Source organism: Tamandua tetradactyla, chromosome 2 (assembly GCF_023851605.1).
Source record: "Tamandua tetradactyla isolate mTamTet1 chromosome 2, mTamTet1.pri, whole genome shotgun sequence".
Taxonomy (NCBI): domain Eukaryota; kingdom Metazoa; phylum Chordata; class Mammalia; order Pilosa; family Myrmecophagidae; genus Tamandua; species Tamandua tetradactyla.
This window is the reverse complement of record NC_135328.1, coordinates 54,877,301-54,904,925: the sequence shown is the minus strand read 5'-3', so window position 1 is coordinate 54,904,925 and position 27,625 is coordinate 54,877,301. Positions and strand designations below refer to the sequence as shown.

General features: G+C 40.1%; 1 protein-coding gene and 1 long non-coding RNA gene across 2 annotated transcripts in view; one reads left to right on the top strand and one right to left on the bottom strand.

The window, feature by feature from the left end:
* LOC143672829 (uncharacterized) overlaps window positions 1–23,466 on the bottom strand; it is a 112,775-nt gene extending 89,309 nt beyond the window's left edge. Inside the window, exons 1-2 of the long non-coding RNA XR_013170066.1 lie at window positions 23,400–23,466; window positions 21,043–21,145 (exon numbers count right to left, since the gene is read on the bottom strand). This is a non-coding gene — a long non-coding RNA (uncharacterized LOC143672829). The remainder of the gene's footprint in view (window positions 1–21,042; window positions 21,146–23,399) is intronic.
* MED27 (mediator complex subunit 27) overlaps window positions 1–27,132 on the top strand; it is a 333,651-nt gene extending 306,519 nt beyond the window's left edge. Inside the window, exons 7-8 of the mRNA XM_077147305.1 lie at window positions 24,638–24,715; window positions 26,534–27,132. Of these exons, the coding sequence (XP_077003420.1) occupies window positions 24,638–24,715; window positions 26,534–26,668 (213 nt within the window). The 3' untranslated portion in view covers window positions 26,669–27,132. The remainder of the gene's footprint in view (window positions 1–24,637; window positions 24,716–26,533) is intronic.
* The last annotated feature ends 493 nt before the right edge of the window (window positions 27,133–27,625 follow it).

Genomic DNA, 27,625 nt, shown 5'->3' with positions numbered 1-27,625 from the left:
ATCTTCCTAAGGTGAAACTTAAACTGACGCCAGAAGAATGAGAAGGAGCCAATGATGTAAAATTCATGGAAAGAGATTTCCAGGTTATGGGAATAGCAGGGAATTCCAGATTATAGGAATAGCAACCCAGAAACCTTGTGTTGAAGAAGGACTTGACATGCTCTTAGATCTGATATAAGCCATATGACTGGAGCACACAACGGGGCAAGGACAGAGTGAAGAGAAAGTAGGAGGTAGAGTGCAAGCTCTGTTAAGAAATTGGTATTTTCTTCTCAATTTAGTGAGAAACCATTGAAGGGAGTGAAGCAGATGATGGACATGATTTTGAAAGCTTGGCCCAAGTTATTCCTAAATTGAGTTAATACATAGTTGTGTTCAAGGTGTGTTAGGTAGGTAAGAGAGCATAGAGCCTTTTTTTAAAAAGTGTAATTCACATAACATAAAATTAACTATTTTAAAGTGACCAATTTAGTAGCATTTATTATATTTACAATGTTGTGCAACCACCACCTCTATCTAGTTCCAAAACATTTTCATCATTCCAAAAGAAAACCCCATGCCCATTAAGCTGTGAACTTTTTTTTTTTTTAATTAAAAAAAGAATTAACAAAACAATTAGAAATCATTTCAATCTACATGTACAATCAGTAATTCTTAATAACATCACATAGTTGCATATTCATCATTTCTTAGTACATTTGCATCGATTTAGAAAAAGAAATAAAAAGACAACAGAATAAGAATTAAAACAATAATAGAAAGAAAAAAAAAACAAAAAAAACAAAAACAAAAAACCTATACCTCACATGCAGCTTCATTCAGTGTTTTAACATAATTGCATTACAATTGGGTAGTATTGTGCTGTCCATTTCTGAGTTTTTATATCCAGTCCTGTTGTACAGTCTGTATCCCTTCATCTCCAATTATCCCTTCTCTTTTTTTTTTTTTTTTAATTAACAGAAAAAAAGAAATTAACCCAACATTTAGAGATCATACCATTCTACACATGCAATCATTAATTCTTAACATCATCACATAGCTGCATGATCATCATTTCTTAGTACATTTGCATTGGTTTAGAAGAACTAGCAACATAACTGAAAAAGATATAGAATGTTAATATAGAGAAAAAAATAAAAGTAATAATAGTAAAATCAAAACAAAACAACACAAAACAAAACAAAAACCTATAGCTCAGATGCAGCTTCATTCAGTGTTTTAACATGATTACTTTACAATTAGGTATTATTATGCTGTCCATTTTTGAGTTTTTGTATCTAGTCCTGTTGCACAGTCTGTATCCCTTCAGCTTCAATTACCCATTGTCTTACCCTGTCTCTAACTCCTGCTGAACTCTGTTACCAATGACATATTTCAAGTTTATTCTCGAATGTCCGTTCACATCAGTGGGACCATACAGTATTTGTCCTTTAGTTTTTGGCTGGATTCACTCAGCATAATATTCTCTAGGTCCATCCATGTTATTACATGGTTCATAAGTTTATCTTGTCTTAAAGCTGCATAATATTCCATCGTATGTATATACCACAGTTTGTTTAGCCACTCTTCTGTTGATGGAGATTTTGGCTGTTTCCATCTCTTTGCAATTGTAAATAATGCTGCTATAAACATTGGTGTGCAAATGTCCGTTTGTGTCTTTGCCCTTAAGTCCTTTGAGTAGATACCTAGCAATGGTATTGCTGGGTCGTATGGCAATTCTATATTCAGCTTTTTGAGGAACCGCCAAACTGCCTTCCACAGTGGTTGCACCCTTTGACATTCCCACCAACAGTGGATAAGTGTGCCTCTTTCTCCACATCCTCTCCAGCACTTGTCATTTTCTGTTTTGTTGATAATGGCCATTCTGGTGGGTGTGAGATGATATCTCATTGTGGTTTTGATTTGCATTTCTCTAATGGCCAAAGCTGTGAACTTTTATATCAAAGGGGCATACTATACTATCCCTCTCTCTAATGGTGTTTAATTTACATCAGTCCATATTCTTCCTTGAACTCCTTTACAGTGATAAGGGTAAGCAGAGATGCCTAGGGTTAGGGCAAATTTAGGGAGCCTATATAAGCGTTAAAAATTCATAGTCTTTCTCCCAGGGATGTAAATCTCCCTGGCATCAAGAGATTGAGAAAGCCTTCTTGACCAAAAAGGGGAAGACAGAAATGAGACAAAATAAAGTTTCATTGGCTGAGAGATTTCAAACACAGTCTAGAGGTTATCCTGGAGGTTATTCTTATGCAGTATATAACTATCCCTTTTTAGTTTATGGAGTATTGGAGTGGCTAGAAGGAAGTACCTGAAACTATTGAGCTGTGTTCCAGTAGCCTAGATTCTTGAAGACAATTGTATAAAGATATAAAATATTAAAAATAAATAAATAATAGGGGGAACAAAGGGTAAAATAAATTGGGTAGATGGAAACACTAATGGTCAATGAGAGGGAGAGGTGAGGGGTATGGTATGCATGAGGTTTTGTTTTGTTTTGTTTTTATTTTCTGGAGAGATGCAAATGTTCAAAACATGATCATGGTGATGATATACAACTATGTGATGATATTGTGAGCCATTGATTGTACACCATGTATGGAATGTTTTTATGTCAAGGATATATGTTTGTATCTTAAGTTTTCACAATAAAAATACTAAAAGTAAAGTTTAAAAAAAATTCATAGTCTTGTGACACCTGAATGCACTGTGCCACCCTGGATTGGGTCTTGAAACAGAAATAAGAAGATACTAGTGGAAAAACTGGGGAAATAAAAACAAAATCTGGGGTATAGTTAATAGTGACAAATATATTTCTTTCTTAGTTGTGACAAATATGCCACCGTAGTGTAAGATGTTAGCAGCAGGCAAAACTGAAAGTGGGTTCTACACCACTTTCTGTACTATCTTTGCAACTTTTCTATAGATCTAAAACTATTCCAAAATTAAAAGTTTATTTAAAAAAGAAAATCATAGTCTTGACTCTACTAAGACTTCATTACCCAACTGAGCTACCTAGAAACAAAATGGAGAAAATAGCCTTCCTCCCTGTATCTAGAGCCTAAAGGAAAGAAGTATGTAGTAACATATAGGTTTTAGTGCAGGAAACTACATTTTTAATCTTAGCACTCTTATCTAAGTGAACATACCAGAAGTATTTACTTTTTTAGCATGCATAAAGTCTTGACTTTAAATGCTAACCATTTCTATGCTGAAGTTCTTGTCATTTTTTCCCCCAAGCTATGGGGAATGAAAAGCATTCTAAGGAGGAAGAAGACCTCTCATTATCTGTATCTTATCTCATTATTTGCTTTAATAGTGAGGAACATTAAACCGTTGCTCACTGCTCTTTTTTTGTTTGTTTATATGTTTTTTTAAACTGGTTCTTTTCTTACTGTCCTCTGTGCTATTCACCCTTTCCCTAGCTTCACAAAAAAGCGGGTGATGGACTTCATGAGGGTTGTGAGCACTGCAGAACCATAACCTGGTATTTTAACAATGGTCCAATTTCCATTCAAATAACCTTTATTAGGGAGGGGCTTGCACATACTTGCTTTTGCATATATATATGCTCTGTGTAGTGTTAAGTATTTTTGAATGCAAGTGGAAAGTTTATTAGGAAGTTGTAAAATGTGTGAAATACAGATTTGGTGAAGCATAGATTTGGAGAAACAGTGCTCTATTTTTATTTTACCCCCCTAAAAATAACCTGCCAACTGCTCTTTGTATTTTTTTAAAACTACAAACACATGCTGAAGCAATGTTTAAAATTTGATATTAGTCTTGTTAGAGAGATGAGAGCACCTGCCAATTCCTTTCTTGTAGTTTACATAATATATTTGAAGCAATAACTCAAGGAACGTAAACTGATGAATTCCAAGGAATGGGAAATGTTCTCTCAACTGTTGAGTGACATATTGTCTGTATTTGTATAGAACCTTTGTTATCCTTACCTTTACCTATTTTAATTGGACTTGACCTCTGGTACTGACTTGTATTAGATTAATGAGCAACAATTTGGGGACGGGTTAGAGCGTCTTTCAGATTAGAACTAAAGGCAGATAACACTGATATTATTTTCTATCTTTGGAGGCAGGTAAGAGTTAGATAAAAGCCCTCTCTCTTCCCTACCAAAATATTTTCTTTTTGCTGTTAAATTAGGGACTATATTGAAAAATAGTGTAGTACAGAATTAAAGTTAAGCTTTTATCAATAAAGCTTTCAACATCATCATTTGGAAAGAGTTTGGGATTTTGTGAAAAAGTCTATTTCATATCATATTTATAAAAGATGTTGGTAGAGATGATGAGTACTACACAGTATGGAATAATGAGGGGAAATGACTATAATGTGCTTATTTCATTGTATTGCTCTCAGTCACAGTTGGTAGTCAAGAGGCAGACATTCCCATTCCTCCTTGCACTAAAGGCTGAGTTGGGACCTCACTTGTTGTAGATTCTGAAGGCCTGATGCAACATGTGGTGTGATATTTAGCATTTCAAACTCAAAATGCCGAAAGAGAAGGATGAGGTGGCAACATTTCTAAAATCTGCTTTTTAGTATCAGCTATTTATCAAAACTCTGTTTTCTTCCTGTCTACCCACTTAAATTCTGGGTGTCCTGATGATGTTGTTTATATAGTATTTCCCAGAATGATACTATTTTAGAGTACAATGTTAAATATTCCTGATGCCAGTCATCTCCCTGTTTAGATAATAGTTAAGCAGACTGGTCAGTAGAAGGGTTAGTTAAGAGCATTATCCAGAGAAGCTCAACCCAAACCAGTTGTATAAAATGCACTAGGAGAGTATAGTGGCATGGAAAAGGAGTTCCTTTGTCATCAATATGAGATGTTTCTGCCACAAAATAGTCTCCCTAATCAGGGGTGGTAGATACTGTAATTGGACCCCACATCCAAGCTGGGAGTACTTGGCTACGAATATCAGTCCGCATCATACCACTGGATGAATTCTTTCTCTGCATCCTCCAAGGACTTTTCTTTGGCATTCTTTTTGTGCATGCAATCACTGTGTGCTATATGTGTTTTCCTGCCCAAAACTAGCAGCAGTGACCACAGCAAAAAGAAGGCCTGCTAGGAAAGTGGGAAGCCCTTGAAGTCCTTCCCCTCAGTGTAACAAAGGAGGGAGGTAGGGAAGAGGGGACTGCTTTGCAGAGCCAAGCAAAGCTTACAGTCGCCTTTTTATTTCAGGAAAATAATATCAGGAGCTAAGAGAAAGAGGAAGCACACACTGTCAAGTTCTCCTCAGGCAAGTGCCTGACTCCCTTGGTTAAAGATGGATCACCTGTCCTGTAGCAAATCCTGCCACATGGAACTAAATTTGGCCTTCCTTTTGTCTGCAAACGTTGACTCTGTCAGCAAGCCCTTTTCCTTCTTCCTCATTAAACCCCTTACCCAAGTGTGGGGAAGCGACTGAGAGCTGGGGGCAGCTTGCTGTGAGTCCATGGCTGCTAACAGGTTCCCATCGTTTACTATGGTCCCCTGTAGGCTCCTTGCGCTTCATCCTAGGGTGAAGAAGCTTTTTATAGCCAGCAAGTTTCCAGCAGAGTAGATTCAGAGAATGGAACTTAGGAATAAGAGAGGACCATCTAAAAGGGCAAAATCACAAAGAACCAGGAAAGGTTTCAAGCCTGTTCATATTTTTCTGACATTTAAACTCTGCAGGGGCAGTCACTATTTTGATCCTTAACCCCCTCATTCCAACTCAGTATGCATTTTCATCCACTAACTCGGGAAGAGTAAGAGCAAATCTGCAGGTACTTATTGCATTAAGTCTTGGCAGGGAGGCTGAAGAAAGAGGTGGAGTGTGTGCATTATATATACCCCAGGTAGGCAAAAAGAATTGAGAGATGGTATCACAGGAACCAGCAAATGCTTCACAGCTTTTTTACTCAGAGGGCAAGCACAAAAGCCATTGCCTGTGGACGTCTAATTTTCAGTCCACCGACAATCATTAGTCTACAAGTGACAGAGGAAAGTTTAACCCTTTAAGCCCTGTACTATTAGAACTTAACTGTGGAAATGTGGATTATCTAATAGTGAACAGTGTTTACCATTGCTTCTTCATTCCTATAATCGTTCTTTTATTCATTCATTCATTTTGCCTTTATACCCATCTAGGGGACAGACTTTATCCAAATATGTTTACTGAGTGACCATCAGGTGCTTTCTTTTAAAAGACTAGATTGGCCAACCCTAGAAGACTCAGTTCTCTGAGACTTTGGTGTACTTGATAGGCATTTGTGTAACCGAGAAATCAGGATTTAAGGGACGATTTTGATTACTGAATCATTATATAGATACTCTTTTTTGATATATGGAGTAGATAGAAGGAAATTCCTGAAATTTCTAAATTGTAATCCAGATGCCTTGATCTCTGATAATGATTGTATAGCCCTTATCTTGTGCCCCTGTGATTGTAAAAACTTGTGACTAGCCATTTGTATCCAGTTTTTCAAATTTAGGGTCTTGTAATCACTAAAGACAACCTCTAATGTTTGTTAATGAAGGGTCTCAGATCTGCCCAGAACTGACCCACCCCAAGTTCAAAATTTATCTTGACCAAGACTGGATCCAACCAAAGTGGGCCCACCTGACATGCATGGTAGCTTAGAATTTAACCTACAAGTCATCTTTCCTCATTCTGACATTTTCTTACACATGTTCTGTGCCTAAGCATGTAACCAATCTGCACATGCTCAATAATTAAATCACCTCTAATTATATCATCTGGGACCACTGTGCTCATTACTCTAAACTCTGCCCATCTTTTTCTCTAATAAAACTATCGAGTTACTGGAGTGTGGGGAGATTGGACCAGTAGGCCATCTGTTCTACTACGTGCCTAGTAATAAACTTTCTCTCTTTGAAACCTCAGTATCTCAGGAATTGATTATTAAGTGTGTCGGGCAAAATAATCCAAGGCCTTTGTCCAGTAACAATTGTTTAGTGAATTAATTTAGTACTTAACAGGAATACCATCCAAATAGTATTTGAAGGTCTAACCTATTGCTGATTCCAGGTGCCAGGAAAGAGAGTGGTCCCAACATGTGGATAGTTCCCAGAGAATAGGAACTGTCATCCTCTTTTGAAACGAGACTGAACCACATGTTACTTAACCAAATGTACCTGCTATAGCATTTCACATCACTAAAGAGGCTCAATAAATTATCCTTAAATTATTTTAAATCTTGTGCTCTATAATATCTACAATTTCTTCTTACCATCCTCATCTGTACTTCCTTTGAAAAGCCTCAGATGAAGACCTGTAAGAAGCTGTTTAAATTGTGGTGAAAGTTTTAAGACTTCATGCCAATTCTCAGTTCTTTCTCCTATTCAGTGTCCTACAGAGGTGAGGCTGTCAGCAGAGGCCTCCAAATCTAGAAAAGGACTCAGCAGTGAGGGAGCAGTCTCCACAAGGCAGTTTCTTTCATGTCATAGAAGGACCTCAGTTTTTTCCAAATTATGTCATTCTGACAGGGCCCATTTTTTCTTAAATACTGGTTAATATTTCCCAGTGAGGAGAATTTACGTTTTGTTGACCCAGTATGGTGGCATTTTCATTTTGTTTCTGTGTGTTCTGTTCCTGCAACACGAGTGTGTCTTGGCAATTCTAAACTGATTAAGCCCAGGGAACAATTTTCACCAGTGCAACGGCAAAAGGGCAGTTTAATATATGAAAATATATCCCTTTCAGGCTACTACTCTGAACAAATGATGGTACAGTATTAATGCTTGCATGAGCCAAATATTGGGCTATTGACGACCTTTAGGGAAGGAGAGGTAATAGACAATTCCAGGGTCGTCCCAAAAGGCGGCTCTTATTCCTATACTGACAGCTGGACTGTATTAGCCAGGCTGATAAGCAAAAGGAAAATAGGAGTAGACATTGTTACACATCAGCCCAGGGGACCCTGGGAGCTGAGAATCGCAGAGAGTTAAGATCATTACACTCACTGGACAACTGAAAAGACTTTTATCACTTCCTTTTCTCTCTCTCTCTTTTTTTTTTTTTTTTTCGGCATGGGTAGGCACCCGGAAACGAACCCAGGTCTCCGGCATGGCAGGTGGGAACTCTGCCTGCTGAGCCACCGTGGGCCCACCCTACCTTTTCTCTCAACAGGCATGTTTGAATATTCTGCACCTAAACCCAGAATAGATCTGCTCATTCATTTTCCTCTTATATCTTCCTTCTCCGAGGTTCCCTTAACCAGTATCAAGTGTGGAAATGGCCAAGAGCCTTACTAAGGTATACTCATATATGCCCAATTTTATGATTAAAATGGAACCAGGAAAGCCCGGCCCATCCTGCTTGCTTTCTTAGGCTATAATGAAATGCCTTGGAAGTGATTTGTGGTTTTGCCATTAGACGAGTCGTAGAGTAGTCATTTTTCATTTCTATAGCTTATTTCTTCCTGAAGGGTCGCACAAGACTCGGTAAACTCCAGATCAGAATCCATCAACTGCTTCTGTGAATACCATCCACCTTGCCATTCCCTAAAACTCAGTCCTTGTTAACCTAATAGTCTGTGTACATGTGGATGCACAGGCACATCCCAGCACTGCAGAAAAACTACCTAGAACCATGCTGAACTGCTCTGAATTGAAGGTCATTCCTTTCTCTCTTCGTTACTGGTTGACCTCCCATCACAGTCCCCACAATGACTATTTAAGAGAGAGGCAATGTAATATAGAGTTAAGAATCATTCTACTATTGTGCAGCAGGACTGATTGTAAAAATTCAGAAATAGATAGCACAATACTACCCGATTGTAGCATAATAATGCGAGTACACTGAATGAAGCTGGATGTAAGAAGGATAGAGGGATGAGGGCTGGGGGCACATATGAAACCAGAAGGAAAGATAGATGATAAAGACTGAGCTGGTATAATCTAGAAATGCCTAGAGTGTACAATGATAGTGACTAAATGTACAAATTAAAAAATGTTTTTGCATGAGGAAGAACAAAGGAATGTCAGTATTGCAGGGTGTTAAAAATAGATGATCACTCATATTTTAAAACTTCAACTTCTGTATGAGACTAAAGCAAAAAATGTTTATTGAGTACAAAATTTATATTTTGACTAGTGCATTTCCTAATATAACTTACATAGACAGGTTAATTGAACACCATAAGTACGTGGAACCATGAATAGGGCAAAAGATTTTGTAGGTTTGTCCAGTGTGATGCCCTGATATATCCCAGAGTGATTTGCACAGTGCATAAGTCCCCTTGGGAGAATGACGAGAAAGGGGGGAAAATTCAACTTTCCCACTTGGAGAATTCCTGATATTCTTGCAAGCAGTGGGGACAGCCAAATCAATAGGCTGAGCCCTCAATCTTGGGATTTGTTCATATGAAACTTATCCCTGCAAAGGATAGGTTAAACCTACTTAAAATTAGGCCTAAGAGTCACCCCCAGAGAACCTCTTTTGTTGCTCAGATGTGGTATATCTCTCTTAGCCAACAGAGCAAGCAAAGTCACTGCCCCCCCACACACACACACATGAGGCATGGAGAGAATTTTTGTAGAGATTAATGAAAGGGAGTGGTAAGTGGTATAGAAAAAAGACAGGGGGAACAAAGGTTAAAATGTATTGGGTAGATGGAAATACTAGCTCTCAGTGAGAGGGAGGGATAAGGGGTATGGTATGTATGAGTTTTTTCTTTTTTCTTTTTATTTCTTTTTCTGGAGTGATGTAAATGTTCTAAAAAATTATCATAGTGATGAATATACAACTATGTGATGATATTGTGAGTCATTGATTATATACCAAGAATGGAATGTTCATATGTTAAGAATGTTTGTGTTTGTATGTTATTATGCTTTGTCAATAAAAAAATAAAAAATATATATATAAATGGGGGGGGGAGTCATTCTGCTCTTCTGCCTTCACATCCCAGCTCCATCCACCACTTGCTCTCTCTGTGATCTTGAGCGAATTACCTAACATGCCTCAGTTTCTTCATCTGTAAAATGAAGATAAGAGTACCTACCTCACAGAATTGGTGTGAGGGTTAAATGAGTTCGTCAGTACAAAGTATGAGGCTATGTAAGTATTTAGTCTGGTTAGTATTTCTGTTCTCTTTCAGCTCTCAGAGCTTCCTTCCATTATCTCACTTTTTGAATGATCTCAGCTTACCTTATTATGCATGTCCAGAAATTTTTCTACATGTGCAACCATTCTCTCATCCTTCACTCTCAGAAGAGGACACCTACCTCTTCCTTAATAATAATGCACATTACATTCTTCTGACCAAGGAATCTTCTCTCTCACTTGCAAGAACATTTCTTCCTTTTCTATCATTCACATGTTACAGCATTTCAAAAATGATTTCTTAGACTCCAGTAACCATCTCTTTTTCTTCCTTCTATACCTGTCAGTCTTCTCAAAAAAATCACCTGCTTTTATTCACCTTTCAAGAACTTCTCAATCCATTGCAGCCTGTATGTGTCTCCACTACTCTTCTCAGAGTGCCCTCTTAAACAAACTTCAGAGCCTCCTGACCACCTCATTTAATGCTGCCTCCTTTTCCTTCTGCTCTCTTCCCTTCTGTACTTCCTTCGCCCACCTCTTATCTTATTTAAAGGCACTGTCTTTGGCCCTTTGCTTTTCTTCCTGCCAACTCCAGGCTGTTGATGATAGCTACCTAGAGTTGGTGTTGAGGAAGTCTCTGAAGATTCAGTGGAAAAGAATGTCTAGCTACTTGGGGCAGAGGAGAAGAGCAACCCAATATTTGCCATTCTTGTCCTGTGCTCAGCCCTGTTTTCTCCCATGACTGGTAGTCATATGTCTTTAAGAGACTCTTAGTTATGTGTCAGGAAGTCTGAATTCTTTGGAACATCAGACCCTTTGAGAGGTAAAAGGAGTACAGGAGAACACAGTGTCATGGAAACCAATAGAGGAACCAGAATAATCCACAAACTCTTTGGTGAAGTTTTAATCCGTGACCTGAAACTCGAGTTCTCAGAAACGTGTCACTGGTGACCCGATTCCTCTCCTTAGAAAGCTCTTCCCCTATCACCTTTGGTGAGATTTTCTCCTTTGGATCACTTTCCTTGTTGACCCTCTGCAGTATCTGTTGCCTCTTCTCAGGCTCTTCATGGTGGACTTCTGCATAGTGAGTGGTTAGGAGCATAGGCTGTGGAATCAGACAGACATGGTTTTGCATCCCAGCTCTACCATGAACTAGCTGTGTGACCTTGGGCCAGGAATTTAAGCTCTCTGTAAGCTTCATTTTCCTCATCCATAAAAAGGGGAAAACAATAAAACCTACTTCATAGAGTGAGGATTTAGTGTGATAATGCTTGTGGAATGCTTAAGTACTACAGTTGCCCATAGTAAGTGCTCAGTAAATGTTAGCTGCTTTTAACATTGCCACCTGAGGTGGGGATGGGGGTATCAGGGAGGGAGCAAAGAAAACACAACAGAAATCAGAATACAAGACCATCTATATGTGTGGTCCATTTCCAGTTAGGTGTTTTTTGTAAATTAAAACAAAGACCAACTGCCCCGATAAACCCACATTCTTCTGCTGAAGCATCATCTGTCTTCCCTTTTCTCCAGGCATAATATCTTCCCTCCTGGTTAAAAAAAAAAATTACCTAAAGAAAGAATAAGGTACCCATGATTAAAGCCATAGTGTCCTTTGGGAAGTCCTGACATGCTGGTAGAATCACAGTTCCAGGACTTGGAACAGTCCTTCATGTCCTGAGAATGCTAGTTGCACTTCTGATGCTCTCTGGAAGTTAGCTCAGGTTATTGTGGTTCCCTCCTGATGTCCCATTTTCCCAGGCAGAGCAGTGTCTGGGCAGAAGGCACCTGCAACTGCTGACAGAGCCCAAGTCTGTCTCAATTTTGATAAAGGAGGAGGTGGGATTGTCTGTATTATCATGGCAGCCCAGGTGTCTTTGGATGTGTTTCTCTAACTGCAAGGTTATTCCTGCAACATCATATCAAGTGGGTAAAGAACAATTCAGGTATCTGTGGGCTTGGACTTTCTTGGCAGCCAGCAACAGAATCTGGCATTTTACCATCTGGAAAGCATTGAACTTTTGTTGTTTTTCATCTAAATGAAGAGCCTTGATTCCTTAATCCTGAGAAATGTCAAGGACCTTTTATGTGCATCTCCTCTCAGCTCTTCATGAGGCCTTTGGCAGAATCATGAGACTGGTCTGGCCTGCCTTCCACAGCTCATACCCTTTTCAACCCTGGAGAATTCCCTCATATCTACCCTGGGATTTCTCCTCTTATCCAGACCCTTTCCTGCTCGGCAGTGCCCAATTACCTCTGCTTTTCCTACCCTTTCACCCTGCCCCCCTTCCCCTACTGCCCCAAAATAAATAAATAGACTCTCATCTACTTTTTTTCGTGTTCACTCAGTTCTGCTGTGTGGATATGATCCAATGCAGAGCCATATTTTTTATTTCAGGTTTTAACAAACTTTTGTATTTTTTTTAATTATGGTAACATATACATAACACAGAATTTTCCATCTTAACCATTTTTAAATGTACATTTCAAAAGAATTAATTACAGTTACAAGGTAAGTGTAATCACATCACCACTTACCTTGAGTTTTTGAGCTGAGTTTTGAAGGGTGAGCAGAATTTAGGCAGGGGAGCCATTTGAGCCAAAGGCTCACAATCAGAAAAGTATATTTGGGAGGAGGAATTCCTAAAGCAGACCAGTATTGCTGGAACATGAAGTAAGGACTTAAGGGAGACAGACAAAGCTGGGACCCAGATCCTCAGGAATCTCATAGCTATGCTAATGCCTTTGAAAGGATCCTGTAGGTGGATGCAGAGTGACCTAGGATAAGTTTCTTTCTGGAAGCTGTCTACAGCTAATCTGCATTGAGTCCAGGGATTTGGGGAGTTTCCCTTCCTGGTGTTAATGATATTTTAGCCAGGACTTTAAGGAGGATGGGATTGTACCCCCCCAAACAAACAAAGATTCATTTATTGAGGCTCTGATATGTACCAGAGGTTATATTAAGTACTTTATATACATGGTCTTATCCTTTCTTAGACCCAGAGCTTGATCTCAACAGTATGACCAGAGATTTTAGGCCAGATGGAGCTGCTGTGCCTTTCTTCAGCTCTCCAGTTCCTACATACAGATAGCCCTGCTGCTGGTCCTGTCTCAGAGCAGCATTTCCTGGCTCTGCTGGACAGTTTTGAGTTCCTTGCAGACCATGTAAATGGATCTTTCATCAAAAAGAGAAAGAAATATTGATCTCATCTAACTCCCTAGTCCCCATGTACTTCAGTGCTTCCTGCTTGAGCTCTAGGTCTGCTTAACCTGTGGCAAACAAATCCCCTACTTCCATTTTACTATACTTTTATCCCCAATCTAGAAGTTTGTCTCTGTGCCAAACCCTGTCTACCCCAGCTCCCAGCATCACTTTCAGTACTACATTCCATTTTTTGAACTAACGGTGACTCCTTTTTTCATGGAATGAATACTGCTGGGTCTGTTTTAAATATTCTTCATAAAACCAGTACACCTCCTCAGAGCGATGTGACTGGCAGGGATTGCTGTCTCTTTAAAGATCCAGAATGCAAGGTTCACATCTTTAATTGCAGGGTCCACATAGAATTTTCTCCTTCTAGGAAATTCCTAGTGTCCCACTCCTTAAGGGAGAGTTTGGCCTTGACAAAACTCTTAATAGAGTCCCAAACTCTTGGGCTAATCTCCATGTATAACATTAAAGTTCATCTACGCAATGAAAGTAAATTTTAATTTATTTCAGTGAGGAGATAGCATGAAGTATAACCCAATGGCAAAAGTTTGGCTTTGCTGCCTGTTAACTTGTGCTTCAAAGTTTCATTGGAACCCATTGAGATAAGGAAAAGTAGCTCAGATTTCTAACATAAAGAAAAGTGCTGTACTAATGGTCTCCCTGGTTCTGAGCCCAAAATTCTATAAACACTTCTTAACCCTCCTTGGCAAAGGAATACACATGGCCCAGAAACTGAGGAATACATAAGGACATCCTCTGAGCAGCAGGTAGATTCCTGGAGTGGGGCAGGAAACTGCTGCCCCCTGCTGCCTGTTGGGATTGGCTTGTCTTTTTGAAAAGAGCAAAAATGCTTTCGTTTCACCCCTGAGTACAGACAAGTAGAGTATTGAGCTTGTTCATAGGTTCACCTTCAGGGTATAGTCTGTGGGCTGAGTGGGCTGGTGTTACTTGTAGGTACCAGGGCAGTTTAGGTACTATGGCATACATTTAATGTCTGGGACCTGAGGGATCATCCTACACTGATCATAGCCTCATGCTTTCTACCAGGTGCTAGTGGTGGGGGTGGGGGTGGGGGTGGATGTGGCCAAGGTCACCCAGATAATTAAGGTCTAATCCAGGATTGAACAAACCTCTGCCTCCTGACTGTTCAGGTTCCCTTCTATATATCCCATTGTGCTGCCATTTTGGTAACTTAAATCCAGGTCTGAAAGAATCTTCTCTTCATGTTGTTTGGAAGCAGGTTATTGGCTGGAAGGAAGCTTGAGCCAGGCTTCTCTTTTAAATAAGCAACTCCTAAACACTGGTGTACTTAACTTTTCCTATTTATTAATCTTGGTGGGGCATACATTTAATAGTCAGAGGCCCCAGCTCTCCTAGCTTAATAGGTGAAGCCTTGGACTTCATGGGCTCCGTACTCTCAGATAATGCACCTCAATGCATTAGTCCTCGCATTAGAGAGAAGCATCAAATAACTGCTGGAGCATTTTCTCAAGCTCAGTTTATACCCCAGCACTGCTTATCTACAGTCCTGTCCCCTGGTGGTGTGACCAGATAGTAGTCTGGCAGTGAGGCTGTTCTGTGGTTCCTAACTCAGCTGCACATCAAAATCACCTTGGGTAGCTTTATATCAGTTCAGGTCCTGGTCCCCAGTCTAGGCCTGCCCTCTCAGAAGGCCAAGGACAGAACCTAGCAACCTGCCTCTGGAGTCGGTGCTGCTCACCTCTGTGCTGCACTGAAAGGTCTCCACTCTGGCCAGAAAGATGTACATAGGCAGGAATGATGCCTACAACCATAGGAGGTTCAAGAATCCCTTTAAGGCAACCCATGGACCACCAAGAAATCCAGGGACCCCTGTTTAAGAACCCCTGGCAGAAATTGTAAGTTTTCATTTCAATAAACTCAAATACTCCAATTTGAATGTATTAAAAAAATTCTGAGTAAAAGAGGGAAGAAAGTGCATGGTCAACCCTGAAACAGAAGACAAAAATCTTGCTGTGTAAGGATCGTGGATTTTTGTGTCATTATTCTTGTCCTGGGCTGGTGACTGCCATTGTCATCCTCTTAACTTTCTCCCCACAATGAGCTCAATAGAACGTTGCTTTTTTTTTGCCTTTGTTTTCTTGTTTGTTTTTTTTTTTACATGGGCAGGCACCAGGAATCGAACCTGGGTCCTCTGGCATGGCAGGCGAGCGTTCTTGCCTGCTGAGCCACCATGGCCTGCCCAGACCCTTGCTTTTTTTTTTTTTTTTTTTTTAGAAATCATTCCATTCTACATGTACAATCAGTAATTCTTAATATCATCACATAGTTGCATATTCATCATTTCCTAGTACATTTGCATCGATTTAGAAAACGAAATAAGAAGACAACAGAATAAGAATTAAAACGATAATAGAGAGAAAAAAAACCTATACCTCACATGCAGCTTCATTCAATGTTTTAACATAATTGCATTACAATTAGGTAGTATTGTGCTGTCCATTTCTGAGTTTTTATATCCAGTCCTGTTGTACAGTCTGTATCCCTTCAGCTCCAATTACCCCTTCTCTTTTTTTTTTTTTTTAATTAACGGAAAAATAGAAATTAACCTAACATTTAGAAATCATACCATTCTACATATGCAATCAGTAATTCTTAACATCATCACATAGATGCATGATCATCGTTTCTTAGTGCATTTGCATCGGTTTAGAAGAACTAGCAACACAACCGAAAAAGATATAGAATGTTAATATAGAGAAAAAAAAATAAAAGTAATAATAGTAAAAACAAAACAAAACAAAAACCTATAGCTCAGATGCAGCTTCATTCAGTGTTTTAACATGATTACTTTACAATTAGATATTATTGTGCTGTCCATTTTTGAGTTTGACCCTTGCTTTTTAAAAGAGGAAATTGCTGGAGTATGATACTTTTTCTTCCCTCCTATGTCTCACTGATCCTTCTGCATGTCACCCCTCTGTCTTTTGTTCCTTTCTTACTCCTAAAGAATAAAGCTTTGGCTACCATCAAATGTAGGCTTTCAGGGGATTTGACCTTAACAGAAAGTAGTCTTGCAAGAACTAAACCTTTGACACTACAGCAGGGTAGAAGGCATAAGTGGAAGAAGAGTTTGAGCTCTATATGCTAAATTCATTGTTATAACAATAGGATTTCCGCAATACCCTTGTCCCCCAGTTTTGGGAGGGTTCTGTATTTTTAATTCCTCTCGATTAATATGGGTACAGTCTTGACTATATATATACTGTAGGCTTTTATTTGCCCTCTTTCCCCATCATTGTGCAAATCAGGGAGACTCATTCCATCTAGGGATCTTTCTGGGAGTTTCACTTGTGTCTGCGTTAGGCACTGTTCAGAGTAGATGCCTGGGTCATGGCAGTGAGCAAGATAGATAGAAATTTCAGCAGGGAGGTAGAGGGAAAGTTGCATAAATGACAAGGACTGGGGTATAAGTCAGGAGTCTTAGGACTTAGTCCCAGTTCCACCCTTAGAGAGATGGGTTCCATTCCCATCTGGGGAAGCAATGACCTGTATATACCACTCTGCTGCATTCCCCTGCAACCTGTGTCCACCCCAAAGGCTTGGAGTGGAGAACCTACCATGCTGAGGACTTAGAGTCTGGCACTCACACTTCCCTGTCTGGGTTCAGACCCCTGCTCTGCTACTTAATAGCTGCTTGGTTTGGGCAAATTACTTAACTTCCTTGTGAATTAGTTTCCTAACTTGTAAATGGAAATTAGAATAGTGCCTCCATCATAGGTTATTGTGGAGATTAATTGACAGAAAAATAATGATGGCTAACATTTAGTGGGTGCTTGCTGTTTGTCAGATACTGTTCAACTGTTTTAGTTGCATTGATCCTTGCTCTAGGTCACACAGCTCATAAGTGACAGATGTCATTCAAACTCATGCAGTCTAGCTCCAAAGCCTGTGCTCCTCACCAGGCTGTGTTTGTAACCAGTTGTGCACTCTTAGCCTGGTTGTGGTGTGTACACTGGCCCATCCCATGCACGGTGTAAATGCTCAGTCAGTGTTGACCTTGTGACTATTATTGCAGACGTTTCTGCTTTTGGTTTAGCTAAAATGGCTCGTAGTCTCTCAAGTACCCTCCAGCTCTTGATCGTCAGAAACACATTGTACACAATATGGCAGAGGAACTTTGTGGAGACTTGTTTTGACTGGCATCTTTTCTTCTCCAGTGTGTTGAGTGGCAGCTGTTTCAAGGTCTCTTGAAAGATTCCTTTTCTCCTCCCCTAAGCTGTAGCTCACATATTGTTTTGGGGTTGCTGAAAACTTCGCTCTACCTCTTTGAACTGAGGGACAGAGAATTTTGGCAAGCCGTGGTTGGCACAGTAGGAGAAAACACTGAAAATGAGGATAATAAAGCAAAGTAGATCTGTGTTGATGGGGTTATGGAGATGTCAGTCCCTACTCAAAATAAATCATCTATGGTCCAGCCATGAGACAGGGAAAAACATATCCCAAGCCAAGCGAGCATTTGTAGTTTTTCTTTGCCCAGATGTGGCAGAGCATCTCTGCACAAAGCCTCATGTTGGTCACTCCTTTTTTTATGACAGCTTTCTTTCTGTGCTCCCTGTTTGTCCTTCTGCTTCTGCATCTACAGTCAGTTTCATTCTCTGCTCCTCTTTGCTGCCATTCCCTATCTTGCTGGTTTATTGTTACTCTCATGTCTTCTCCCTCCCTTTCCTTGGGTTTGCCATCTACTTTGATCTTTTTACAAGGTTTTTTTTCAGACCAGACCTCACTAGTGGGATGAATTGCCTCCCTTTCTTTAGGAGCATTAGTGCCTTTCCTCTCCCTCCCCTGTGAGGGAAGGTGGCTTTTATCTCCCTGTAGAATCTCATTAGCTTTACATTATAATGGCACCTGAACCTCTGCTTGCACAGAGCCAATTTAAATTAGTTAATAGCAAACTTTTTTTTTGCCCCAGGCCTGTTTTTTTCTCCACATCTTGGTTGCTGAGCAAAAAACTTTTCAAACATGATGTGTTTGACACATATCAAACAAAACAGTATTGAAGGTGGAATGCTTTGACAAAAAAGAATATCATTATAAATGAATTTCTCCAGCATTAACAACCATATTTACCTAGCACTTTTAGGTTCAACCATGGGAATCTTAAAACCAGGAGTATGGGAGTTGGGGAGGAAAGAAGAAATATAGGGAAAACATAACAAATTAGTCAGCTTTGTTTCCTTCTATTGAAATCTTTCTGTAATTGGAGATAGAAAATAGAAGAAATTAAATGATCACATCAGAACTAGGGAAAAAACAATATCATTTGGCAATCAAAGGGACTACTTTATACTGAAACTTTTGAGAAATAGGTTAAATTGGCCAGATTGCCAACCAGTAATGGAAAAATTAATTAGGTGCCCTGCTTATGAACCAGATGCCAAAATAGAGCTTTGATGTACAACTCCGTATCTAGAGGATGACATTTTCTAGTTCATATAGTGTGTTCGGCTCTGGAGTAGCCTGTTAAACAACAGACACATTTGCAAGTCTCCAAAACTGCTACTTGTATATGGACTCTGGGTTACTGAAGATATCACAGTGCTCTGGAAGGAGGGGTGGGAGGCGGTGCAGAGTGATGCCTGGGTACCAGGGCAGGTACCGGGAAGGATGGAAGGAGAGTCTGTTAGGAGGGAGGTCAGCAAAGGCTCAAGCTTTGAGTATCTGGATTCAAATACTGACTGTCCCTTACCAGCTGAGCATTTTCCTTACCTCTGTACGTCTCCATTTTTTCTTATATAAAATGGAAATGAAGGTAGCACCCATCTCGTAGAGTTAGTGAAGATTAAATGAGAACGGGCACATAAGGGCTTGGTATGTAATAAGCTCTCATTAATAATAGTTATTATAAATTAACAAAGTAAAATACTCCTATGGCCCTGAAAAAGCACCTTTCAGAAATATGGATAACTCCACCACTCCGTGAATACCCACTGTAAAAATATTTCATCTTGAAATTTGGATGTTGCCGTTTTTATTCATAAAAATATTGTAAGATAAACTGTCATTCTGATTTGTACTCCTTTGTTTTGTGTCCCAGGAAGCAAATTCCTGCCATTTTCTAGGCCTTTTTCCCAGAATTCCCAGAATCCTCCTCAGCCTTACTACTTAGTGTGATTCTCTAATTGGAGGCATGGCCATCCTGGTAGTCTGAGAAATGCAGAAGTTCAGGCCCCATCCCAGACTTACATAATCAGAATCTGATTGTTAATAAGATCCCCAGGTGATTTTTATATTCATTTGCATTTGCATTTCTTATATACATAAGAATATCTACATAAAAACAGGTGAGGAGCTTATTAAAACACAATTCCTGGGCCCCAGAGATTCTGATGCTAGGTTTAGAGTGAGGTCCACGAACTCCAATTTCTAACAAATTCTTAGTTGATACCAATGCTGTTATACCTGGACTACATTTTGAGTATCACCATTCTAGAGGGAAATGTCATTTGCCACAGCGCAAATTCATATGTGCTGCCACTTACAGAAATCATAGACCTAGCAATCTCCATGGGAAATAATCACCCAAGGAGGATATATTAGTCTGAATAGGAGACGTAATGCTGCAGTAACATAAATTTCAAAGTCTTGGTAATTTAACATAACAAAAGTTTATTTCTTGCTCGTATTGCACATCCATCTTGAGTTGACAGTAGGCTGTGCTCCATATATTCACTCAGGGACCCAGGTTTAACAGAGGCTCCAGCAAATTGTTACTGCACTTTCTCAGTATACATCTCCCAAGATAGCCCCAACACAGGTAGAGAGAGGGCAGGAGAATTCACACTTGCCCTTCGCTGTCTCCAAATGGGTAACAGATGCCACTTCCACTTGTAGTCCATTGGCTAGAACTAGCCACATAACCCAGAATAACTATGAACGTGGCTGGAAAGTCTTCCCATGTGTCCAAGGAGAGGAAAGGACCAAATTGAGTCACTAGTAGTTTCTACCACACAGGAAAGTCCAAAATTGCCTGAAAATAGTCAGCATCCAGAGTCCTCAGCTCCTGTCTTCAATTTCCAGGCTTTCATGCCCTTTTCTTCACCCTGTACACCTAGAGTTGACCCAGTGTCCCTAGAGGACTCAGGGGCAGGGCAGATCATTAATTTATTCAGCACACACAAAGAAACTTCTCTATGCTGGGCAGTAGACAGGCATATTTTCTGTTTATAGTCAACTTAGGGAAACTGACACTAAACAAAAATTGCAAAAAATAATTTGGTGAGTTCAGTCATGAGGAGTGCTATGAAAGAGCTGAGCAAGGAGACTTAACCCAATAGAGAGGTCTAGGATGGCTTCCCTGAGCAAGTAGATTTAAACCAGGCCAAGAAGAGAATCAGAAGCTAGGCAGGAGAAAGTGGAGAGAAGAGATCCAAGCAGAGGGAATGGCACTGAGGGATAGAAGATGGAGCATTTGAGAAACTGAAACATTTTCAAACCAATGTGACTAGAGTGAGGGGGTGAGAGGAGAGGAGGCAGGAACTAGGTCCTGCAGGATCTCCAATGCCATTACCGTGAGTTTGGATTTTATCCTAAGAGCATTCAGAAGCCATAAGAGGACTTTAAGCAGAGGAATGACAGAGTTAGATTTATAGTTTAATAATAATGGCTAATTTTTGTTGACCAGTGTGCAATACAGCAGTATTTTATTTATTCCTCATAGTTATCCCATGTAGTAGGTGCTGTTTCTTATTATCTCCATTTTCCAGATAAACTGCAGTTAAGAAAGATTAAATAACTTACCCAAGGTTATACTGTTAAAAGAGGTGGAGCCACGGTTCACATCTAGGCAGTGGACTGTGCAGCCCATACTCTTTGCCTCTTTGCCACAGATTGTTCACTTTGACTGCCAGAGAGCAAGAGTTGGACATAAGAAAGCTAAGTGGTGCTCTTCTGATCCTCTAGACAGGAAAAGAAGGCAGCTAGCCTGGGGGAGTAGCAGTGGAGATGGGAAGAAGTAGAGAGATCCCAGATAAAGAATTTGGAACCTGGAAACTGCTTGAGTTTGAAGGGTGGGGTCAAGGAAGGTGTAGAAATGAGCACAGGTTTCTGGCTTCAGCATCTGGTTGGATGGTGATGTTATTTAACAGGTACACTTAAGGAGGAGCAGGCTTCTGAGTACTTTAAATGTTTATGTAACGATCATGATATCTTGTCTGGGTATAGCACCTTGCATCATAAAAACCATGTTTGTCTCATCACATTCTGAGAGAACCTGAGTTCAGCCAGATGAGATCAAGTCCAGAGATCAGCTAAGAAAGGGAGGAGGTGCATATAGTTTGTCAACCCATAGAAGGTGGGTTTAAATAAAGACCAGGAAGCCAGGCTAGACATCTAAGGAACCAGAAGAATTGGGGTCAAGTTTAGGGAGTCTTGAGGGCAGAGTTTCTTGTCAGCATTTAGGTAAAGTAATTAATTCCGAAGCCCACAAATGCCAGGCAGGTAACATGAGGCTAGGTATAAGCGACCATGGCGGGGCATGGGCAAACTGCAGGTGCATGTCCTGTCCAAAGGCACTGCCCCTCCTGGCTCCAACTGGTGGTCACCACATGGATATGTGGGCACTGGGGAGCCAGGGCACATTCACGATTATTATTACGGCCACACTTACCATGTGCTGGACCTTGTGCCAAGCACTTCACATGGTTGATCTTATTTAATGCTCACAATAGCATGTGAGGGAGGGGTGCTATTACTGTTCCTTGATCTTCTATTATATCAAGAGTCCTAATTATGTGGAATTTACTGAATTTTGAATGTTGGCCATTCGTTTTTGAAATTGTAAAAGGAAAAATAAAAGTGCAGCTAAACAAAGCATCCCTGATTTGGATGTTGCCTCCCAGTTGCCAGTTTGATTAGGGAATCAGGCCCCAGGCCAAGCCAGGTGAAATGGACATGATCTAATTTCATCCCAGGGGAATCCCAGGACTAGAGTCCAGATGGACCTTCCCCCTTCTGGGGAAAGGAGTCATATCCAGAACAGTAGGGTACTGAGCAAACAAAGCCAACTTTGGCTACTTTCTACAACCATACTGATAAAGTTGGGACCTTCATTAGAGGCACTTTAAAAATAAATGTTGGGGTAAGGAAAAACCAACTTCCAACAACCTTTCTTCTTTTGTAATAACAAATGTGATTGTAAGAAAAGTCTTTCAGCTCATAAAATGGCACTTGCATGGTGTTTTTGTTTGTGTGTGTCTTGTTTTGTTTTATTGTTGTTTAATCCCTAGCAAGGTCATTGGGTGAGTAAGAACCAAGTTTTTACATTTAGATGCCATTCAAAGGTTTGCTTTGCATTGTTTTGTAGCTGTAAATTTCACCCCAGTGATCACCACCAGCCATTCTACAAAGTTATCATAACTACTGGTTTAAAAAAAATTTTTTAAAGCATTGCTCATTTTAGAAAGCTGTCTGTCAAAAATGCTTAAAATAAAAGCAGTCTTGGCACTTGAAGAAATAAGTACCATTTATCTTGAAAGTCACTTCTGTAAGAATTTATCTACAATGTTAGATACATGAACTGCTGCTGTATTTACAAGAAAGTCAAGGCGGGTATTTATGACTTGTGGCTTTTGGTGAGTGGGCATTTTTAAGCTTTTTTTTTAATTCAACAAATATTTGTTGAGCACCTGCTATATGCTGAGTAATGTTATAGGCCTTGGGGATGCAGCATGAACCAGATAAGCATGTAAGCATGATGCCTGCCTTCATAGAGCTGTCATCTAGTAGGATGCACCAATCACCAAGCAGACCATTATAGTACAGAGAGAAAAGAGGACAAGTCCAGGGACTGGGGATTGCAGAAGAGAAGTGCAGGCAGGCAGGGCTGGCTGCATTTCTAGAAAGTAGTAGCTTTGCGTGATGGCGTCATTCCATCATCTCACCAGACTTAAGGAATTGCGTATTATTATGATCTCCATTTTATCTAGGAGGAAACAGGGGCTTAAACAGGTTTTGTAAGAAGTGAAAGATCACCTAGAAAGAAGTTGGGAGCCGGGGCCCAGATTGCATGGCTGCAAAGCCTGTGTCCTTACACACCTTATGGTGAAATTTCTCTGGCTGAATATGTGGATATATAGTTGGAGTAATTTATAACTCACCATGTGGAGCCTAGACTGGCACTTCTGGTTTACTGCCCGACAGTTTAACTGCTGCTCTGCTTAGGTCTCTTAGCACATTGGGGCAGGGCGGGGGGTGGGGGTGGGGGGGTGGTCTGGAACTGTAACGTGCCACATTTCAGGGGGGCTGGAAAATTGATGTTTCCACTAGTTAGACCTATGTTTATTCTTGTTCATGAAGTTAATGACTATATCTGGAAGTTTCTGGGGTTTTTTCTTTTTTAACCACACTGTTTGCAATGATAAGAATCCCTATTGAAGACAATTAAATCAAACATTACTTTGGAAACAGCTATCAAATTAGGTATAATCTATTAATCTGCTGATTTATGGCATTCTGTAACAATTCATGATATCATCAAGTTTTAGAACTACAAGGGATCTCAGACCAACTCCTTTGTTTTTCAGAAGAGAAATTGAGACCCAGAGAGGTTAAGTAACTGGATCAAGGTCAGGTCAGAGGGCAATGCTGGGACTTAAACCCAGTGTTCTTTCCATCTGACCACTTGATGCCTCTAGGGGACTTAAAGCAATCTAGCCATTGGCTTTGCTGATAAACGACTACTGTCCAGGTACAAGTAATGGGCATGTCCTGCTAGCGTTCTGAGAAAAGACCAGACTTCTGTAGAGAGCTGGTTAGAGGCCCATACTTTGAGTGACTAGCCCTCTCAGAAAGGTACTAGTAGAAATTGTGAGTCCTAAGGGAAAGAACATCAGAAATTACTAGATTCCCTGTCATAAAACTCATGTGGTTATAAACTATGGAATAGAATGAGAATTAAAGGAAGCAGAAAGAAACCAATCATACTACCAGGAAAATTGTCCCAGTATAAAGATGAAGTAAATTGTGGAAAATTTAAAATGATCCTTTGCGTTCACATAGTGCTATATTCAGTGACATGGCTTGTGAACCACTCCCTTCCTCTCTCCCAGCAATCTATAGCCCGTCTGGGTTTTCAGTTGCTGGAATGTTCCACTCTCCACTTTCTTCCTGATCTGTGTACCTGTGTTCCTTTCTGCCTACAACACACCTTTTCTCCTCTTCCCTGCTCCCAGCCTCACTAACTAATATTTGTGCTTCAGATTTTAGTTTAGTTGTACTTTCCTCCAAGAGATATTCAAAAGCAGACTTGTTTTTCACATAAAAAGGGTGCATTCATCTTTATCTCTGTGCTCATTTAGAGTGGCCTCTTACTTCACTTATTGTCCTTCATTCCCAGGTGACAGACCATGCCACAACTGCCTTGCTCCATTATCAGCTGCCCCAGATGCCAGATGTCGTGGTCAGATCCTTCATGGTAAGTCACTTTAAGTGCCAAGTCTCCCATTTAAACCTTGGCTCCCTTAAATTGAGACTAGGCAGCTCAAAAGGTAATCTTCATATTGTGTGGGCTTCACAGTGGCAGATGGATCTCCCAGTTTGCCACTGTCTTTATACTGGTAAGGTTGGTCTTTAAATTTTCAGAGTTGGTACTGAGGATGGGAGAGACCCCAAAACAGCCATTCCCCCAGTATGCTGGAACTGGCTCCGGCCAGCTCTTGTTAAACGTTCAGAATTTTGTGAGCAGGTTGTTCAACCATCATTAGCTTGAATCGAACTTGGTGGGAATTTTGTATCACTGAAATCACAACTGTTACAAGTTAGCCTCCACCACATTTATCATATGGCCACCAGTTGGCCTCAGCAGGGCCAAGAACTAGATCCACCCTTGACAGAATCGGTAGGCTCGTCTTTCAGTGCTGCTAAAAATCCCTTTGTTCTTCATACTAGAAAAACTGCCAGTTAGTGAACCCAGTGAGCCTACTCACAAGACCTACCTTTAGCAAGTCCTCATTATATTGCCACCAGGTGGGGTATTGCTCATCCAGTTCATTCTCTCACCTGTGCCTCAGCAGGTATGCTTCTTAGAGAGCCTATAGATTCTTGAGAGACACAAACCCCGTGTATTGACTGACTTAACAATATTAGGGAGGTTGAACAAAAAAGCAAACTCAGGTGCTCTGCAGAGTTGTCCATGCTGCCTTTTATGTCAAGAGAGCAATTCAGTTGACACTCTTTAGTGAAATTTTCATTTTTGGATGGGTAAAAAAATTGCCTTTTAACCTAAAATGGTTCAATATCCAGTTCCCCTTTGGTAACTGACTTTTGGATTTTTGGAGGATTTGAATCTGAATAGCACTGAAAGACAAATAGTTTAAATCAATGTTTCATTGACCTTATGTTCATTGCCAAAACCTTAGCCCTGTGGAAGGGGGACAGTATCAATGGGCCAAGTTCTGCCATTATGAAAGCAGCTGTGATGAAGATGGAACTATTTGTATCAGTAACTCAGCTGACCTCTTTGGAGAATAGATTTCTCTTACCAACATAATTCAGGAGAACATTAAATGATGAGATTCATTTGCTTGTTTTTACAGTTAGAACTTGCTTGCATATTGTTGTGGGGTTTGTTTTGTTTTTATAGTACTTCTCCTTGAGTTTGAAAATTGAGATATGTGAGTCTTGTACTTATGTATAATGCCTGAAAGTACTCTGTACTTTGAAGTATTCAGTGTATATTTGGTGCTTATTATGTTATTCCCTGGCACTGGGGTTGTCCTGCCCTCCCTCCCAGGTGTGTTCGGCCACACTGTTGCAATGAGTGATGACCTGCAAAATCAGATTCAAAAAATCAGTTGATCTCATTGGAGAATTCTAATGCCGTCACCTATTTGGAGTCTTTCTTAGCACATGTCCGTGACCACTTCTTGGTAGTGAACAGAAGAGACTCAGCACTCATATTCAGAAGATGTGGGACTCAGGAAATGAATTGTGGTTATGTTTGGCTCCAGAGTCCTAAGGCTGTGTGGTAGTTCATGGTGATTCCTCAGGGAATGCTTCCTGTTTTTGAGAGTATGAATTTCGATTTTAAAAACTCCCTCAGTTGGGAGGTGTAAGGGAGTTAAGACCTTGTAGGTTTTTGCATGCTACTTTCTTTAAAATCATAGGCTATCTTTTGGGGGTCACAGCCAACTTAAGTTCTTTGTCCTTGGGGTCATTAATCGTGACAAGAAGGAGTACATTGGAAGCACCCCAATCCCATTGCTTTCATTTCTGTCCTCACTTCTCTTTTTAGACCTGGTTAAGAAGCTACATAAAGCTGTTCCAGGCCCCATGCCAGCGCTGTGGAAAGTTTCTGCAAGATGGCCTTCCCCCGACATGGAGAGATTTTCGAACCCTCGAAGCCTTCCATGACACCTGCCGACAGTAATCCCCATCCCCACCCCCAGTCCCATTTCTGAACCTAGGATGGCATGCAGACCCCTCCCAACCCCTTCCCAAATAAGCCCTAATTAATATTGATGGCTCAAACAGCTCATCACTACTCAAATATCAATATAGCCATTCTCTTCTTTTCATAAAACATTGTATAGTATAAGAAGGCTGAGCCTCTTAAAAAACAGATTCCATCTCTGTGGTTAATGGGACTAATTACATACTTTAGCTAATTATAGATATCTTATACTAGAACATAATATAAGAAAATTATACAGTATGTTCTTTTTGTGTGTTTGCGATACTGGTGAATTGTTCTTTCTGGATCTGTGTTTTAAGTCATTTTCATAAGCTGTTGTCATTTGATTGAGCACTTGTGTTCACGTGTATTGTCATGCTAGGTAACTTATTTTTGTAAGCAATAAACCTTTTATATCAAGGACAAAGATTTGTCTCTTATTTCTTATCACCTCTTAACTTTCATTTCAGTGAACAAGTGAGCAGATCTGGGCCTTTTGAAGAAAAAAAACTTAGTAGTGTCTATGTTTAAAACATAATTCTTGGGTAGGCCACGGTGGCTCAGCAGGCAGAGTTCTCGCCTGCCATGCTGAAGACCCGGGTTCAATTCCCAGTGTCTGCCTATGAAAAAAAGAAAAACATAATTCTTTTTTAGGATACATTTCCCTGCTTCTTGCTTTCAGATGAGAGGGCAACATTGGCAATTATTCAGTTTCAAAGTTATTTTGGCAGCTTTTTAAAAAAAAAAAAAGTGCACAGTTTCTTTTACTAAATAGGTAGCACACACATATATCAAAAAGAAAAGCATCTGCCCATGTTAACCAGTATGAAAGGAGTGATAGGATGTCCAATGTTCTGTCCTGAGTATTCTATGAAATAGATTCCAGTCCTATCAGCTGAATTCATTCAGTGCTTCAACACTAACATTTAAAGT